At 36.5% G+C, this 16,593-nt stretch overlaps 2 protein-coding genes across 3 annotated transcripts; both read right to left on the bottom strand.

The window, feature by feature from the left end:
- Nucleotides 1–564: 564 nt before the first annotated feature.
- c8h22orf15 (chromosome 8 C22orf15 homolog) lies at nucleotides 565–2,589 on the bottom strand. The gene is made up of 5 exons (XM_077224044.1): nucleotides 2,481–2,589; nucleotides 1,812–1,898; nucleotides 1,407–1,529; nucleotides 1,250–1,321; nucleotides 565–951 (listed from the first exon to the last, which is right to left on the bottom strand). The coding sequence occupies exons 1-5, from the start codon at nucleotides 2,503–2,505 to the stop codon at nucleotides 815–817; spliced, it is 444 nt and encodes a 147-aa protein (XP_077080159.1). The 5' UTR covers nucleotides 2,506–2,589; the 3' UTR covers nucleotides 565–814.
- Nucleotides 2,590–5,242: 2,653 nt separating this feature from the next.
- On the bottom strand, nucleotides 5,243–16,399 carry adora2aa (adenosine A2a receptor a). 2 transcript variants are annotated; one of them, XM_077222620.1, is made up of 3 exons: nucleotides 16,188–16,399; nucleotides 11,944–12,696; nucleotides 5,243–9,163 (listed from the first exon to the last, which is right to left on the bottom strand). In XM_077222620.1, the coding sequence occupies exons 2-3, from the start codon at nucleotides 12,276–12,278 to the stop codon at nucleotides 8,167–8,169; spliced, it is 1,332 nt and encodes a 443-aa protein (XP_077078735.1). In that variant the 5' UTR covers nucleotides 12,279–12,696; nucleotides 16,188–16,399; the 3' UTR covers nucleotides 5,243–8,166. The 2 variants fall into 2 exon arrangements, with proteins under 2 accessions (XP_077078735.1, XP_077078736.1); XM_077222621.1 differs by lacking the exon at nucleotides 16,188–16,399 and adding an exon at nucleotides 13,132–13,216.
- Between the last annotated feature and the right edge of the window lie 194 nt (nucleotides 16,400–16,593).

Raw genomic sequence — 16,593 nt, forward strand, 5'->3', positions numbered from 1 at the left:
AATATCTCGTTGTCATTCAAATCTTGCGCTTGAACGTAAACAGTTGAGAAAGACAACGCATGTGTGTCAGCAGTGTACTGGATCTGTGCATTGTTTTACAGTGACAGCAGCCTAAAATTCCTGCTGTCTGTGTTTTTAATCAAACAATAAAAGACAAGGAAATCACTCACTGCTCTTGACTAAATAAAAATAGATAGATAGATGATAGATACCTGAAAAACATGAAAAGCACTGTTTATTTTATTTATATTTGCTCTATTTTATTAATTTTCCCTGAATGTAGCAAATATCGAAACCTTATAAACCATGACCCTAAAACCGTTATAAAACCAAACAGTGAATTTTAAATCGTTTGAACCGTTACACCTTTAGCAGATACACACACTTGGACTTTAATTCAGTCTTTCGTGTGTCAAGTCATCCTCCAGAAATCATTCTAAAATGCTGATTTGTTGCTTAAGAAACATTTGTATTGTTTATTATCAACGTTGAAAACATTGCTTAATACTTTTGTTAAAACTGTGAGAATTTTTTTTCAGGATTCTTTGATGAATAGAAAGAGTCTGAAAGAACAGGATTTATTTGAAATAGAAAACTTTTCTAATGTTCTAAATGTCTCTAATGTCACGTTTTTATCAATTTAATGAATCCTTTTTTAAATTACAGTAATAATTTCTTTAAAAACGGTTTTGAATATGCTCAAACTAAATTTATTCTTCATATGATATAAATTATATAACAGACGAGTAACACAATGAATTCTATAAATAAAATTTTGACAACGGTGTTAAATACATGGAAAAAGCCAGTGTTTTCAGCTCCGAGGTGTTGTGATGGCTTTCTTAAAGTTGATAGCAGCTTTGTTGCGGTTTTGACTGACTCCTCCCCTTTTAGATGCTCCTCCCTTTCTATCCTTCTCCTTTGAAGGATTTGATAGTTTTCTCAGAATCTCTAAATTTAGCAGAAAGAAAGTTTACATTAAACAGAGAGCCAACAACTACAACAAAGACATTTAGTCTAATATCCATAACAAAAATGTACCATGTAAATAGTGATCACCAAAAGAAATATTTCTACACATTGTGAAAACTGCGGTGATTAGTTAACATGCCAATGAATTGGATTTTTCACAAAATCAGTTTAAATAACAAAACGAAGGAAAAAGGAAGCAATCACTGTTTTTCTTGACACTAATTTCTCTGTAAACTTGTACTGAATTAGATGAATGAGAGAAATATAGAAGCATTGCCTGCTAGCTCAGGGTAACTTGTGCCAAAGTCATACGCTGCAGAATACTTGGGACCTTCACTGCCTTCACCTCCTGCACAAGAGAACACAGTGCGTTTACTGATTTTCCTCCCAGTTGTTGTGGTATCTGTTGTTGAAGTGGATAAGTGGAAACTCACGTGACACCCGTAATGGAATATAGCTCTCTCTCTCCTTCAGCAAACTGCAGACGAGGTCTGTGCTCTGTGCTCTCTCTGCCAAGTTCACCAGCTCTCCCGTCCTGTCCATCAAGTCCACAGTCTCTACAGAGAACACTTCCTTTTTTTAGATCTCCTACACTAATGAGTCTGTTTAACTTCAAATTTAAAGTTTGTGAGCGAGTTTCTGATTTTTAGTGTTGCTTGGAGTTAAAACAAACCCCAAACTGGTAGTGGGATTTATACAGGCAGACACAACTTGTATGTACTTCAAAACATGTAAGAATCCAATTTAAGCTTTGAAATGATTCGTACAATAAACCTTTAGGTTACTGAATTCATCTTTCCTGTCAACCCATGTTTGAGTTGAAGCAAATTTTGATTTACCTTGGGGATCCAGATTGCATTTTTCTTTTATACAGTGGATAAAGTTTACAATCTTGCAATTTAGGTTCAGTATCTCTTCTCTTCCCTCTGTAAGAATATTTGAAAACATTGAAAACACAAAAACAAAAGGAACTTTGTATAATATAATATATAATATAAAATATGATGACATACACACACACACAGTTCAAAAGATATTTTTTTAAGAAATTAATTCCTTCATTCAGCATTAAATTGACATTTGTAAGGTTAGAAGGGATTTCTATTTTTTTTACATGCTCTTGAACTTTCTATTGATTAAAGAATCTGTAAAGAAAAAAATAACATGTTTTCCAAAATGTTAAGCAGCACAACTGTTTTCAACATTGATAAGAAGAAGAAGAAGAAATGTTCCTTGAGCACCAAATGGGCATATTATAATGATTTCTGAAGGATCATGTGACACTGAAGAAAATTCAGCTTTGCCATCACAGGAATAAATTACATTTTAAAAACATATTAAAATAGAAAACAGTTATTTTAAATGACAATACTGTTTCAAATGACTGTTTTCCTGTAATATTGAATAAATAAATGCAGCCTGTGTGAACATGAGACTCCTTTCAAAAATATAAAAAACAGACACCAAACAGATTAATGTAATATATAAATGCAGCATCCTGCACTTACCACCAAATATCACGGTAATGAACATCTCGGTCTTGAGATGCGAAGTTTTTAAGTGCTAAACTGCTCGGTACTCTTTGGGCAGCCTGCGGTAATGAACGACTCTGTTCACACAGTAGGAAAATAAAAGGCAGTTAAATGTTGTTGACTACAGCCATACCTAGAGACAAAGCCCTGGTTTATGAGGAATGTTGAAAAGTTCTGAAGTACTGAATATAATTGACTCAATGTAATCAGAATTCTATCCTGCTGTGCCACCACTGAACTATGAATGAACTCCCCTCCTGGACTAGAATCTGCATTACATAAACAGCACTATATTACACGGGTTACATTATTCACTCTCTCGCTCTCTTTTTCTGCCTCTCAATCTCTCTCTCTCACACCCTTGAAAGGAGAAGAGAGAAAGGGTTCTTTTTATGAAGCAAGACCAGTCTGATTTGTCTCCATGGAGTTAGTACACAGACAGACAGGTTCTTTGATACTTTGAAGTACTATTCCAGGACATGCAGCAGATCTATAGCCTTTTTCCCATGACAGTAACAGAACAGCAAGCTATTTCTTCAAGGTATTGACTTGAGAAAAAGTTATGCCATAAGAAATTAGTCTTGTAGGATCAATAGGTTAGCAAACTTCATTCATTTTAATGTCTGTTGCAATTTTGTCCCTGTAATAACTGCATGAACCTTGAGTGCAACTACTACTGCTAGATGTGAGATGATCCAAAAAAAAAAAAATGTTCTATTTTTATCAAATCAAATTATTTGATCTGTTTTTATGTGTGGTCATGACATTATTAAATAAGGGCAAATTAGTAACTGTGAGTTGAAGCTCTAATTTCTCATGGTTCATTTTTGAAAGTCAATTTCTGATACATGCCTTCACAAAAAAGACATTTATGATTATACTGAAGATTTGTGTTTCAATTAAGTGCTGTTCTTTTGAACAGTCTATTCATCAACGGATCCTGAAAAACTGAGGCTATCACGGTTTCCACCAAAATATTAAGTTTCTATAAAAATATTAGACTGTTTTCAATACTGAGATATATACGTTTCTTGAGCAATTCAGCATATTATCATGTAACACTGAAGACTGGAGTAATGATGCTGAAAAATTCAGCTTTGCATCACATTTAAAATATACTAATAAAGAAAACAGTTATTTTAAGTTGTAATAATATTTCACAATATTACATTTTTCGCTGTATATTTGTTCAAATAAATGCGCCACGACAATGATAAGTGACTTCTTTTTAAAACCTTTTAAAAATCGTACTGACCCCAAACCTTTGAACGGTTGTAGGCTACATTATAAAAAAACCCATTCAAGTTTTATTAGTTTACAAGACTTTTTTGTCCCTTTTCCATCATACTTTTAAAATTATTATTTTTTTCCCCCTTGGAAGATTGCTAATACACAACTTTGGCCAGAATATAAGCCGTTGAGACACTTCCCCATGACAACACAAGCTTAAGTCATAAGCCCTGATTCCAGTTATAGCCTACCTAACACTGCTTTTCAGGAATACATTTTTTTTTTTATCAGTGTGTAAACATTATTAGCTTCATCAACAGTTATTTTCCACAACTTTAAAATGTGATATGAAGCCCTCTACGAGCTTCATGTCAATGATGAAACCAATCAGCCTGTTTGCTTAGCTCAATAAAAGCTAAATGTATGCCAAAGGTTATAGGCCTACATCTACACATATCCTATTCACTCACGGTGCTCCCACAGTATGCCAATTGAGGCATATAGAGCAGATATAAATAGTTACTGCATCAAGAATACTGTATGTTTGAGGAACAATTTGCTATTGTTGAAGATCCAAAAGCTCTGCTGTCAGACATGAAGTTGAGCCCAGGAGTCATATTGGAGTTCATTAGGAGGAACGGTGTGAATAGCCTACTGCATTTTCAGACGCATTAACCTCCCTTTGTGTCAGCACTCAATGAGCCTTTGTTTGCAATAACTCGAGATGGATTAGGCCTACTGTAGCCTGTTTTTTTGATTCAAATCTGTCATGAATGCCAGATGAACCATACCGTGATTCAGTTCATATCAAATGAGTAAAACTGCCTGTAAACGATTCCATTTGAATCAGATGTGCTTAAAGTAAAGCTACCATTGATTTAATTTTTAAAACCTATAATCTATAAAACAATCTATATACCCTATATGTGATATCTACATGTACACCTATATCATATGTATAATATATACCCTAACATCTAGATATAGACATATCATGAGATAAAATATTTCAGTCTTTTAACCTGGAATCTTTTGGGATTGGGAAAAAGGCTGGGAAAAATACAATGTTAGGATTCATATAAGCCTTCAGCGGGTGATCGTGCACAACAACCCAAGAGAAGGAATCTCCTGGGATGAGCACTTCATGTCTTGAGACTCAGTCTTTGGAAGGAAATCCGCAATTCATTTCACAGCTTGCTCTTTAAGCTACATCACACATTCGACCAAATCGTTTTGGCATACTGATTACATTAACTTTTTAAATTTAACCGAATGTACCGTTTACATATTTAAGAATTATCAGACGAGCAAAGAGCACTAAACAACTGTTAAATTATACATGAAGTTAATATTGAATAATATCGCACTATTCGAGTCTGTTTTTGCACGCCAATGACCCTCATGGCAAATTATGATCAGATTTTATAGCAGCATCTTCATCTCTACAGACGCACATAATCAGGGAACTGTATATTCTCAAACAGGTTAGTTGACAACAGCCCTCCATATGCAACTAAGTAATAGTCTTTTATTCATGTGGTAGAGGAAAACCAAATGTGTCCACATTGCCGTTTCTGTGGCCTAATACTGCATGACCCGATACAGCAAGAATTAGCACAAAATGGGTTGATGTGAAATCACATTTTTCATGAACATTGCCAGGGCAGTACAATATCTTGTTGCAACAGAATGAAGGTAAAAAATCAGATGCATTTTTTTTTTACCTATATGGAGCTTTTCACAAACAGGAACAAAATAAGGCAGCAAAAGTCTTTTTGAGCACTCTATGATGATAAAGATAAGATCAGGATCAGCAGGGGCGTAAGACAGGGCTGTATTTTGTCCCCATTTCTTTTCAACCTCTACGCTGAGGTGGTCGTGTGAAATTTAGACCTGGACTCGTCGAATATTGAAGTTTGGATCGGGGGAACCATCAACAATTTGAGATATGTGGACGATTCAACCTTGCTGACTGAAAGGGAAGAGGACCTGATACATTTCATTTTGAAAATCAAGAAAGAAATTGGAAAATGGGTCTGCACCTTAACATAAAAAAAGCAAAGATCATGATGACAGCAGCTAGTGGAGAAGATCAATGACGAAGAAATTGATTCAGTTCAAGATTTAATTTTTTCTTAGATCAAAAATTGACCAAAGATCCACTCCTGAAATCAATGGTCTCAGGGTCGCACTGGGCCGTACTGCAATGGTTGGTATGAATAAGATATCACTCACACAAAAAGCGGATTAGTCAGAACCATCATCTTTCCCAAGACGTTGTATGGGCGTGAGGGTTGGACAGATATAAATAAGGCCGCCAGAAGGAAATTCAATGCATTTGAAATGTGGTGCTGGTGGAAACTGTTACAAATACCGTGGATAGCCAGGAAAACAAATAAAGAAGTATTATATCGCATAAAATCAGGGACGTCACTCTGAAATCACTATACTACAAGAGTTATTTTAGCCATGATATTCGAGCAAACTCGCTAAAGTCAGTAATGTGTGGAATGGTCAGTGGAATCAGAAGGGCACGACAAAGAACTCGCTGGCTCGACACTATTAAAATGGATACCAATATGAAAATTAAACAGTTGAAAGAAGCAGTGCTCGACAGGATAGCATGGAGAATGCATGTCTATAAGGTCGCCGATTGTCAGATACAAGTAAAAGGATTGACTATCTTCAAATTTATGTTAGATATCTAATTTTTCTATCAGTTCTCAACAAAAAGCATTGGATTTGTGTCCCTGATGATTTAAAAGCAAAAATAACAACACTCCAAAAATGTATAGGCGGAAAGTGTTTCATAGAAAACCAGTCAAAGAGCAATACTTAAAACCTTTCACAAAGCCTGCAAAACACATAGCCAAACATCACAGCTTGAGTTGCAAATGCAATGCTGCATAAATACATGTTCTAGCCTTATGGAATACAGTCTTGCTGACTAACATGCTTTCCCAGTTACAAATCAACGAAATCAATGGCCTGTGGGCATTTGTGCATGTAGAACTTTGAGTTCATGTTTGTGTTGCGGTGCAGATGCCGAGGTTGTGTTATGTCTGCTGGGTTCAGCTGTCAGCCGTCACAAGAAAACGCTCAGCGTGTTCTCCCTGTCTCGGGGGTGTTTGAACCATTGAGAACTAACTGAGACTGCCTTTTAAATTCTTGAATTTGATTTGAGGAAGCAAACAGGATGTCAAATCGTAATTCAAATCCGTCAAATCCAATTCATATCCATCCACAAAATAAAAATTAATGTATTAAAGGGATTCTATGCAGTTTTTTTTAGCTTAACAACAGCTTCAGAGTTATTGAAATGGTTATATGACTTCTTTCGGGTTGAATGGTGGTCGTCTCGCCCATGCCGTCACCCTCAATCCGCGCCTCAATCCGTTGCGGAGAGACTCTATATTTGTATACTAGCCTACTTGTACGGATTAGAACCCAGAACCTCTGACACACTTGGCAAAATAAATTTACAACAGTAACGTTAAATACAAGTACTCCACAGCGACTCTGGGGTCGCTGTTTGACAAAAACGGGATTCCTGCCTGGTGTCCCTTTAAATTTAATGATGGAAAAGTTTGGGTTAAATGTTGTTCCACCAGTCTTCCGCCATATTTATATATATATATATATATATATATACACATTTTTTTTTTTTTTACATTTTCATTAAAATCATTACAATATCAAACTGTACACACTTAGTTCTGAGCTGCTATGGGTCCACATCAATGTCAAGTCTTTAAATAAGCAAAAATATACTTTGTCTTTCATATATTAGCCCATCGTTATTTCGGGGCACCAAATAAATAATATATGGTGGAAGAATATTTAACACAAACTTTTCAAAATGCCAAGCATTAATGTACTATCAACAGATTGAAATGTATTTTGTAACATATGCAAGCAATATGATGGAGATTTTGTGGGACTGTATGACAAAATTTAAGTTGTTGTGTTAGTTGTTTTGACAATATAGAATTTAAGAGGTATCTCTCTAATCAGTTTTACTATTCTACCCAGCTGGGAATAAATATAAATCATCACTTATATATTTTTTTCAATTATTTATTTATGCTGTACTAAAGAAATTCCAATTCAACATCCTATAGCCGATTCAAATTCCAACTCATGAACTGAAACATTCTCAATGTTTTACCATCTTAAGTTTGACAATTATATCTGATATAAAGAATTGATATTCATTACGGATGCCCATTTCAGTCAGCCATGCCATGCTCTTTAATATATGTTTAAAATTTTTCATTAAAATCATTACAATGTCAAACTGTACACTCTCAGTTCTGAGCTGCTTCTGGGTCCACATCAATGTCAAGTCTTTAAAGAAGCAAAAATATACTTTGTCTTTCTTTCGAGGCAGCAAATAAATAATTTGAATCCATCATTCGGACAGCATTATTTATCAGGAAACCTCTGTGAGTTCAACACAGTTGGCTGTTTGCAGGTACAGGGCTGATTTAATGTGAAGTGGTGAGGACAGATCCTTCCCATCAGTAATGTCAAATACAGCATGCTTCCTGCACGCAACGCCCTCATTATTCCCAGTGAGCGGCGACTCTGGATGCCTCAGTGCCGGATGTCTGAGAGAATTAGTGAGTTCCATAGGCCGGTTGTCTAATATGGAGTTTTCCGTGGCAACAGTTCTGTGCGTGTGGCCGGGTTCGGCACTTTCACAGCTGCTGGTGGTGCTGCTCTGCTCGGTGTAGAGGTCCCGCACCAGGCCGTTGACTTTAATCCGAAGTGAATCTGCCATGCTCGTTCGAGTTGAGGTTCGGGTGCTCCCATTGCAAGAAAGAGGCTCCCGTCTGCCCAAGACGTGATATCGTACTATCTTCCGGAAGGTGTATCTGAACTCACGTATGCGGTAGGCGTAGATGAAAGGGTTGACGACCGAATTTGCATGCGAGAGGATTATAGCCAGGTACATGATAAGAACAGGAGGCCGTTCACACTGAGGGCAAAACAGAGTGAAACAGTTGATGATGTGCAGCGGCAACCAACACACAGCAAACAGGCCAACGATGATGGCCAGAGACTTGGCGGCATGAACCTCTTTCTGCAGGGTGGAGCGGGACTTTAGCTCACACGGCATGGCCTTGGACTCGATGCATTTGAGTTGGTGGCGCGCAGCCATGAAGATCCGCAGGTAAATGGCCAGCATGAGAAGCAAAGGCAGCAAAACGCAGGCGAAGAAGTTGAAGTAGACCATGTAGTCCATGACCACCACCTCCTCGAACAAACACTGCATCATGCCGGGCGGGCAGTCGGTGCTGTTGATGGGCTTTTCTGAGCGGGCTTTGTGCCAGCCAAGCATGGGCGTTAGACCGATGATAACCGACAGAACCCAGCAGATCGCTATGATGCCTTTGGCACGCTGCCCGGTTACTAGGCTGTTGTATCTGGAAGAGAGAGAAAATTATGTTTTGCAAATTCCCCAGCCATAAATGATTGTTCCAGATTGTCTGGACTGCACATCTAAAAGGTCCAAAGTACTAACAAAAGTAAGCAAATGACAGCATGGCTGTAAACCTAGACACCCCTTAAAAACTGTTTACATCATGCAGGAATTATGTAATTATTAGTTTCCCAAGAGTAAAATTCTTTCGTGTCTCATAATTGCGACTTTTCAGTTCTGACTTTATATCTTACAATTGCAATTTTATTTCTCATAATTGCGACTTTATTTCTCACAATTTCTATATTCTATATCTATCAGTTGTGATTTTATTTTTTCATAATTATGCCTAGGTCTCATAATTGCAACTTTATAAAACTTGCATCTCAATTGTGACTTCATATCTCACAATGCAACTCTATTTTGTTGTTTTAAACTTTATCTCATAATTGCATTTACTTTAAGTCTGAAACTTCCAATAATTCAAACAGCGTCAACTCATATTTCTGTCATTTTAATATAGCCAGTGTTACCTTGTTTGCTTTCTTTCTTCTTCTAGATTTGACAACAGAATACATTTGTGAAGGTAGGGATGGAGATTTTTTGTCTGTCATCGATAGCAATATCACACACAGATACATTTTTATCATAGAAATTAATATTAATATAGCTCAAAGTAAAATCTCGTAATTATGGTAATTATGACACGATGTGAACAGAGAATTAGAACAATCTTGAAGCAACCACAGTGCTAATGATCCTAGCATCCATTCGCAGTATTTTCAGCAAACTCTCCCATTGGAGCAATTAAGAAGAAAGAATGTGCTCAGAAATGTCAGCGTTTGGAACAAAAATCTATTTCCAGTCTTTTTTTGGGCCAGTGTGGGAGAACAGCTGAGTTCCTTGGCCTCTTTTGGTCTCATTCTCCAGATGTAGAAGTTCAGTGAGCCACACAGAGAAAACATCCCCATCCCCCGCCCAAAACCTGCTGACAGGACGTGGACACGCACGTGGGCATCTCATTGAAAACATTAGAACTGACCATTCCAAAAGAATAAGACACTATTATCCCAACATTTCCTTAATCTCCTTCAGCACGTTAGCTATACATCCTGAATAGAACTAATCGGCTCATCATGAGTTATAAAGAGTTCATGGAAAAATAATTGGCATCTGATAAAAGACTGACTGACAAAAGTGGATACTTGCTAAAGGAAATCTGTACAAACTATTAGCAAAAACATTCCAGAGTAAATCAGATTTAAGAGAGGTTATGCTCAAAAACAGCCTCAAAATCAAGAGTTTTCAGGTTTTGCCATGTTCTTAAATCATATTCACCCAAAAATAGCCAAGAATCTGATGTTTGTTGGAAAGACACATTGTGTGCTTGAATGGAACCCTACGTTTATTTCAAATTAGTAATTTGGCCCTATTTTAATGCATGGCTTGCCCCGACAAACGGGAACAGTGCCATGTTTGTTGTTCATTTCCTGAAAAAACCATCTTAATCCAGCATGAAGCTCCATTATGATCCAGGCTGGTTTCCCTGCTGAAAACCCATGATCTTAGCAGGCCAGCCTAAGTTGGTCTACTTGTCTTAGGCAGTCTCCCAGCCTGTTCAGGCTAGTTTAAGTCACGTTTCAGCTAGACCAGCTTAAACCAGCAAAGCCCAGCCAGCCACTCAGTAGGGTTATGCTGGTCTAGTTGCTTTGATGTCAGGTGATCACTTATATCAATGTTATATATATCATTATATCGTCAAGACTTAAAACTTGTATAGTTTTTTGTCAGTGTTTATTTAAAAATGTCAGATTATACAGAATATACAGTGGTAAATATTTGATTGATGAGTTGTCACTGGCTGCAATATATAACATTACAATATATAGAGAATGATTTTACCACTAAATTCAGCATATTGACACAAAAATGATAACTGCAAATCCACCTTTCGCTGCCTGGAGTCCAGTTGTTTCTATGAATTGCAGCGATCTATTTGCTTCTCTGTTCTGTAGCTTTAGGTAGTCTGTAAAAATATACCTCATATTTCTTGTCAAATCTAGTTGTACAGTCAGTCTCAAAGCCCTTTACCGTTTTAGAGTCGTTTTGTGTGTTTTTACGCAGCATTCACGCTGAAAACCAATGCTGCCGCTCAGTCTTTTTGCCACTTAGTGGGCGTAACCGCAGTCACTCCGGCCAACGGTGACGTCACGTGCTGCATACCCTCTATATTTTAGTCGCTGACAGCTTCTTTACCAGATCATCAAGTGACAGTGTCACTAATATTTGATTACGTACAGTAGTTGCTCTGCTGTAAATCGCTGAGCCATTTCAAGTTTTGTTGATGACACTTATGTATTATTTTGTTTTATGCCTGTGTGCATTATGAGTGAAACATCACGTCATCATTGTGTATCAGACACATTGAGGAATATTGGTGAATTGCATTTATTGAGTCATCAGAGATTCAATTACTGTTAAACAGAAAAACAAATATACAAACATTATTACATACCACGGGTCGCTATTGACCCAATACACTTTTTACAAAAAGATTATTAAAAAAAAACAGGCTTTTTTTTTTGCATTCAAAACACATGCTGGTTGGTATAACCAGTAGAAAACTTTTGAAGGCCAAAACTATTTAACATTGGTGGCATGTAATAATGGTCTACAAAATGTAATAATAAACAGATCCAGCTGACAATAGAAATAAAAAAAACCTCCCTGAAGAAAGAAGAATATCCAAACATGAATATTCTGAAAGCAACATTCTTCACTCACCTCAGAGGGATCTTGATGGCAATGTAGCGGTCAATGGCGATGGCCAGGAGACTAAATATGGAGCTCTGGGTCAGCACTAGGACGAAGCAGGCGATGAACAGACAACCATAGAATCTGGCACAGAACCCAGTGCTGATCACGATGGAGAAGGGGATGGCCAGCACACCCACTGCGATGTCCGCCACGGCCAGCGAAACAACAAAAAAGTTGGTGATGCTCTGGAGGTTGCTGTTGAGGGCCACTGCCCAGCAGACCAACACGTTGCCCAGGATGGAGAGCAGGGCAATCAGCAGCTCCAGAATCATGTACAACACGTCAAAGACATTGTTCAGCATGGTGAGGTCTCTGGGGAGAAAGGGCGATGCCTCGCCTCAATGTCCATAGCTGCAGCTCGAGGCAACAGCCAACTCACCGAGGCCTAGTGTCAACCTTACCAGAAGACTGAGATGCCTTTAGAAGATTAATCAAATGTTGCCTCAGTAAAAACGTTCAAGACTGTTGAATCGCTAGTTGAAAATGTGCAATAAAACTTTGTAAATCATTTTTAAAAGTATTTTTACACATTCGAATTTTACCTCAGATCTTACAAAAAAGACTTGGCATTAAATAAATACAACTAACTAACAAAAAAAAAAGAAATCTGTTTAAAATCCGTTATGATCCCACGTCACGATGTTAGACTTGATGGTCCAGTCCTCGTTCCATGTGTTGCTTGCCCTTCTTTCTATAACATTTAGTATTCCGATGCATTCCCTTGAGAAAGAAGAAATGAATTATGTCATCAACAGGAAAACAAGGCTCTGAAGAGAAGGACTGGACAAAAACATATAAAAGTAAAAATGATATTTTTTTTGGCATTGACAACAATATGGGATTTAAAAATAATACTGAGTGTTGGAGCAGCATGATAAGATTATCCCATTTCCTAAAGCCCAACAATGAAATTCTGACACTTTATCGGGACTTTTTCCAGAGTCAAAGCCCTTTCTTGTAAATACAAATGGCAAGCTTTAACACATTGCAAGATTAAGAAACATATGTGAGCACAAAAAATTCTTGGGGTGGATATTCTTTATCTCAGACTTTACATTTACTCACTCCACTAGTGATAGCCAGAAGCTTTCCTTTTGTTTTAGTGTTTATGGGAAGTCATTCTAAAGCTCTTAACTGAGAGTCTGAGCTATTTACCCCGAAGTGTTCCCACACTGCTGCAGAAGCGCTCCCTGAGGTTACTCACCTCTGAAAAACATGAGAAAACAGCTGCTCTGCTACATTTACAGCGCTTTTCAAACATACATTACAAACATTTAAAAACGTAAATATTCAAATCATATATATATATATATATATATATATATATATATGATTTGAATATTTACGGTTTTAAATGTTTGTAATGTTTGAATGTTTGTATGTTTGAAAAGCGCTGTAAATGTAGCAGAGCAGCTGTTTTCTGTATATATATATATGCGTTACAATCTCATTCTAGAGGGAATTCTATTGGTCCTCAATAGGTTTTTAATTTTTGGAAGCGAAAGAGATTTTTTTATCTTTGCATTTATTTTTTAAGTCAATTTTGTGAACTTTTAGGACTAAACTAGCATATAGACAACCTCAAAGCTTGTATACAGGGAATAATATTTGCAGCACAATGGCCTGGTTTCACAATGGTCAGGATTAGGCCTTAATTCAATTAGGACATTTAAGTAGCTTTTATAAACATGACTTAAAAAACAAACAATGGCACTGATATATTTTAAGTATGTGTCAGTGCAAGTTGCTTTTAGTTAAGACAACACAAACATTAATTTTATTCTGGGACTAGGCAAGACTTGTTCGTAAAACCGGGGGTAAGTCTCATGACATTTATTGACATCAAAAAAAGAACAAAAATGAATAGAATGTGAATAGGTGACTGTCATAAACAAGAACTGACGGTGGGTGAGGTGAAAATGATTGTAGTAACAGGTGAGAAAACATAATAAAGAAGAATATCCTGACGCCCAGCCTCACAGCCAATGATATGGATCTGGGAGAGTTTAGGGCTCCGAAACATTGAAATGAACCCTTTGATTATATTCCAAAAGAAGTCTTCTGGATTCAGTGCTTTGTGCTTACAAGACAACAATGTTTGAGCTATACTAGACAGATTGTGGGCCACAACCTGTGCCAACACCAGACTCAACAGTGGACCCTTGTGGATGGATGATGGAAAAGATCAGTCGACATCCATCCATCATCGAACAAAGTCACAAACACCATCTGGCTCAAAATCTGATTCATTCGTTACTAAACCAAATCCAAAATATCAGGGTTCGATAGCAAACCAATTCAAACATTTCAGATGAAACAGCAAGACCAGCTCAGAACAAACAGATGTACTTCAGCTATGTGCGAATGAAGGTTTTACAGCCGTTTTACTCTCATTTTACCTCAGCTTGATTGATAGGATCATAAAATAAAAAATGATCATAAAATGCTCCACTTCTCAGTTGAAAATCTGTTTTGATTCTTACATTCGAAGATTTATTTGCTGTTATGAAGTTAAAAGAAAAATCTGGGTCAAGTTAGATATAGAAATTATGTTCCAATACATCTAACATGCTGAAATCACTAACACTTAGAGAAAAGCTTTAAGGCACCTTCCAGTTCTCCATCAACAAGTAAACCACTTAAGGCATATCAGTAGAAACAGGTTGTGTGTGTGTTTGTGTGTGTATTATAACTCTGATCTAAAACAAAAACTCAGATATACACTCTACAGAAAAACTTTATAAATATAAAATAACTGGTATCTCTTGTCATGTTATTGTACCAATCAGTAATCATCAAATAATGACTAGTATCTTTTTTCTTTTCTCTAGTAGCCATGCATTAGAATAGACAGTAGTCTTGGTAGTCCCAAATGTTACAACAAACTGAAATTTAGTCACTGTCATACAAAGATCTTATATTTTTTAACTATTAACTTCTGACTCATATGACTAGTATTAAAATTGTTGATGGTACGTATTTGTAACGTATTACTAATAAAAATTGGGCTGTTTCATTAATTACGTATTTTGTAGTAATTAGAATCTATGCAAAAGTTAATAGCATAGGTTTACTAGTGCTTAATCTATTAGATACTAATGCCTATTTTGTGAGACACCAGTATTCAGCATCTATACCAGCAAACACACAATGTATAAAATAACTAAATAAATTATACTAGTAGCAACTGGAAGAAACAGAAGTGTTTTTTTTTTTGAAGTGGTAAATAAAACAAAAATTCCTGGATTACTTTGTACAAGAAAATACTGGTGGTTTAGGGTCTAATTCTTACTATTAACTTCTTATTAGCATGCATATTACTAGTTTTTTTTCCCGGCTGTTTATCAGTACTTACAAAGCACATGTCTTAATATTCTACATCCATTAATCCTACCCAATACCTAAACTTAACTACCTTACTAAATATTAATAAGCAGTAATTAGAAGTTTGAGGCAAATTTTATAATTAACAGTTAGTTAAAAGTGAGAGTTAAGATCCTAATCTAAAGTGTGACCAAAATACTATTTCAGGTTTAAGTTTAATTCAAAGTTTAAAACAGGTATGAGTTTAAAGAATAAGTACCTACTACTAAATTTGGTTTAGATACGAGTAACCAGTGACTAAACAAATGAAGTATGTAGTAATGAATGCTAGAGGGTAATTGAAAGTATAGGCTAGGCTATTAGTCGCTGTTGAAAAATACCAAGCGTTCATTGAATAGTTAGTGGTGAAATTGAAAAAGATGCTAATTCCTACAGGCAAAAATACAAGCACTAGTTTAAACAGTAGCTACTACCAACAAAATACACAATGGTTAATTTTAAGGAGTAAATGTTAAAATGGCTTAACATGAACTGCAGTTTCATTTACACTGCTAATTTGAGCCCAAACTCAATTCAGTTGTATATTAATCGTTTTCTTCAATAAGAATTAGTTAGCTGTTTTCCAAGGCTATTTGTAAATTACAGCATTAGTTGGGGTTGTTCCTGTATTATTTGTTTTGAAGCTAAAATATGTTGATGCCTGCAGAACTGAACAGGACACAGCATGAGTTTTAACTATTAGAAACAATCACACTTGAATAATTCCCTTTAATGTTAAAAATGCAGGCAAGCTGTGTACGAATTATTTAGTTCAAATGTATGCCAACAAATCCGATTCTTTCGAAACTCCGCGGGCTCTTATTAGGTAGTTAATGGTTTCAACTTACCATCAGAGTTGATAACTCCTGGAATGACTGAATAAGAAAGATAAAACAAGCAGTACACTCCATGAACAAAAGATAAAAAGGCAACCCTGCGAAAAAGAGTCCTCAGTGGTTCATGGTTCGTTAGTGATTCCGTCGGCGTTCATGCGTCAGCTGTGAGTCGCGCGCCCTCATATCAGCACTAAGAAAATGACAGACTATAGGAAGAACCCTATGAGAGCCTGTGCTTGACCAATCCGGAGCCGGGGGTCTGGACGAATGTTTAGATACTGATACTGCTCTTTCCTGTGATCAAGTATCAGTCAAACTGCGAGTGCCATTTCTCTTGTGAGATTATCTGAAAGGAAATTTACAAGGCAGGAGTACAGTATTCAAATTAGCTACTATTTTATATTGACCATGTAATAGG

Source organism: Siphateles boraxobius, unplaced genomic scaffold, assembly GCF_051911475.1.
Source record: "Siphateles boraxobius isolate OS27281-9 unplaced genomic scaffold, OSU_SipBor_1 9, whole genome shotgun sequence".
NCBI classification, from domain to species: Eukaryota; Metazoa; Chordata; class Actinopteri; order Cypriniformes; family Leuciscidae; genus Siphateles; species Siphateles boraxobius.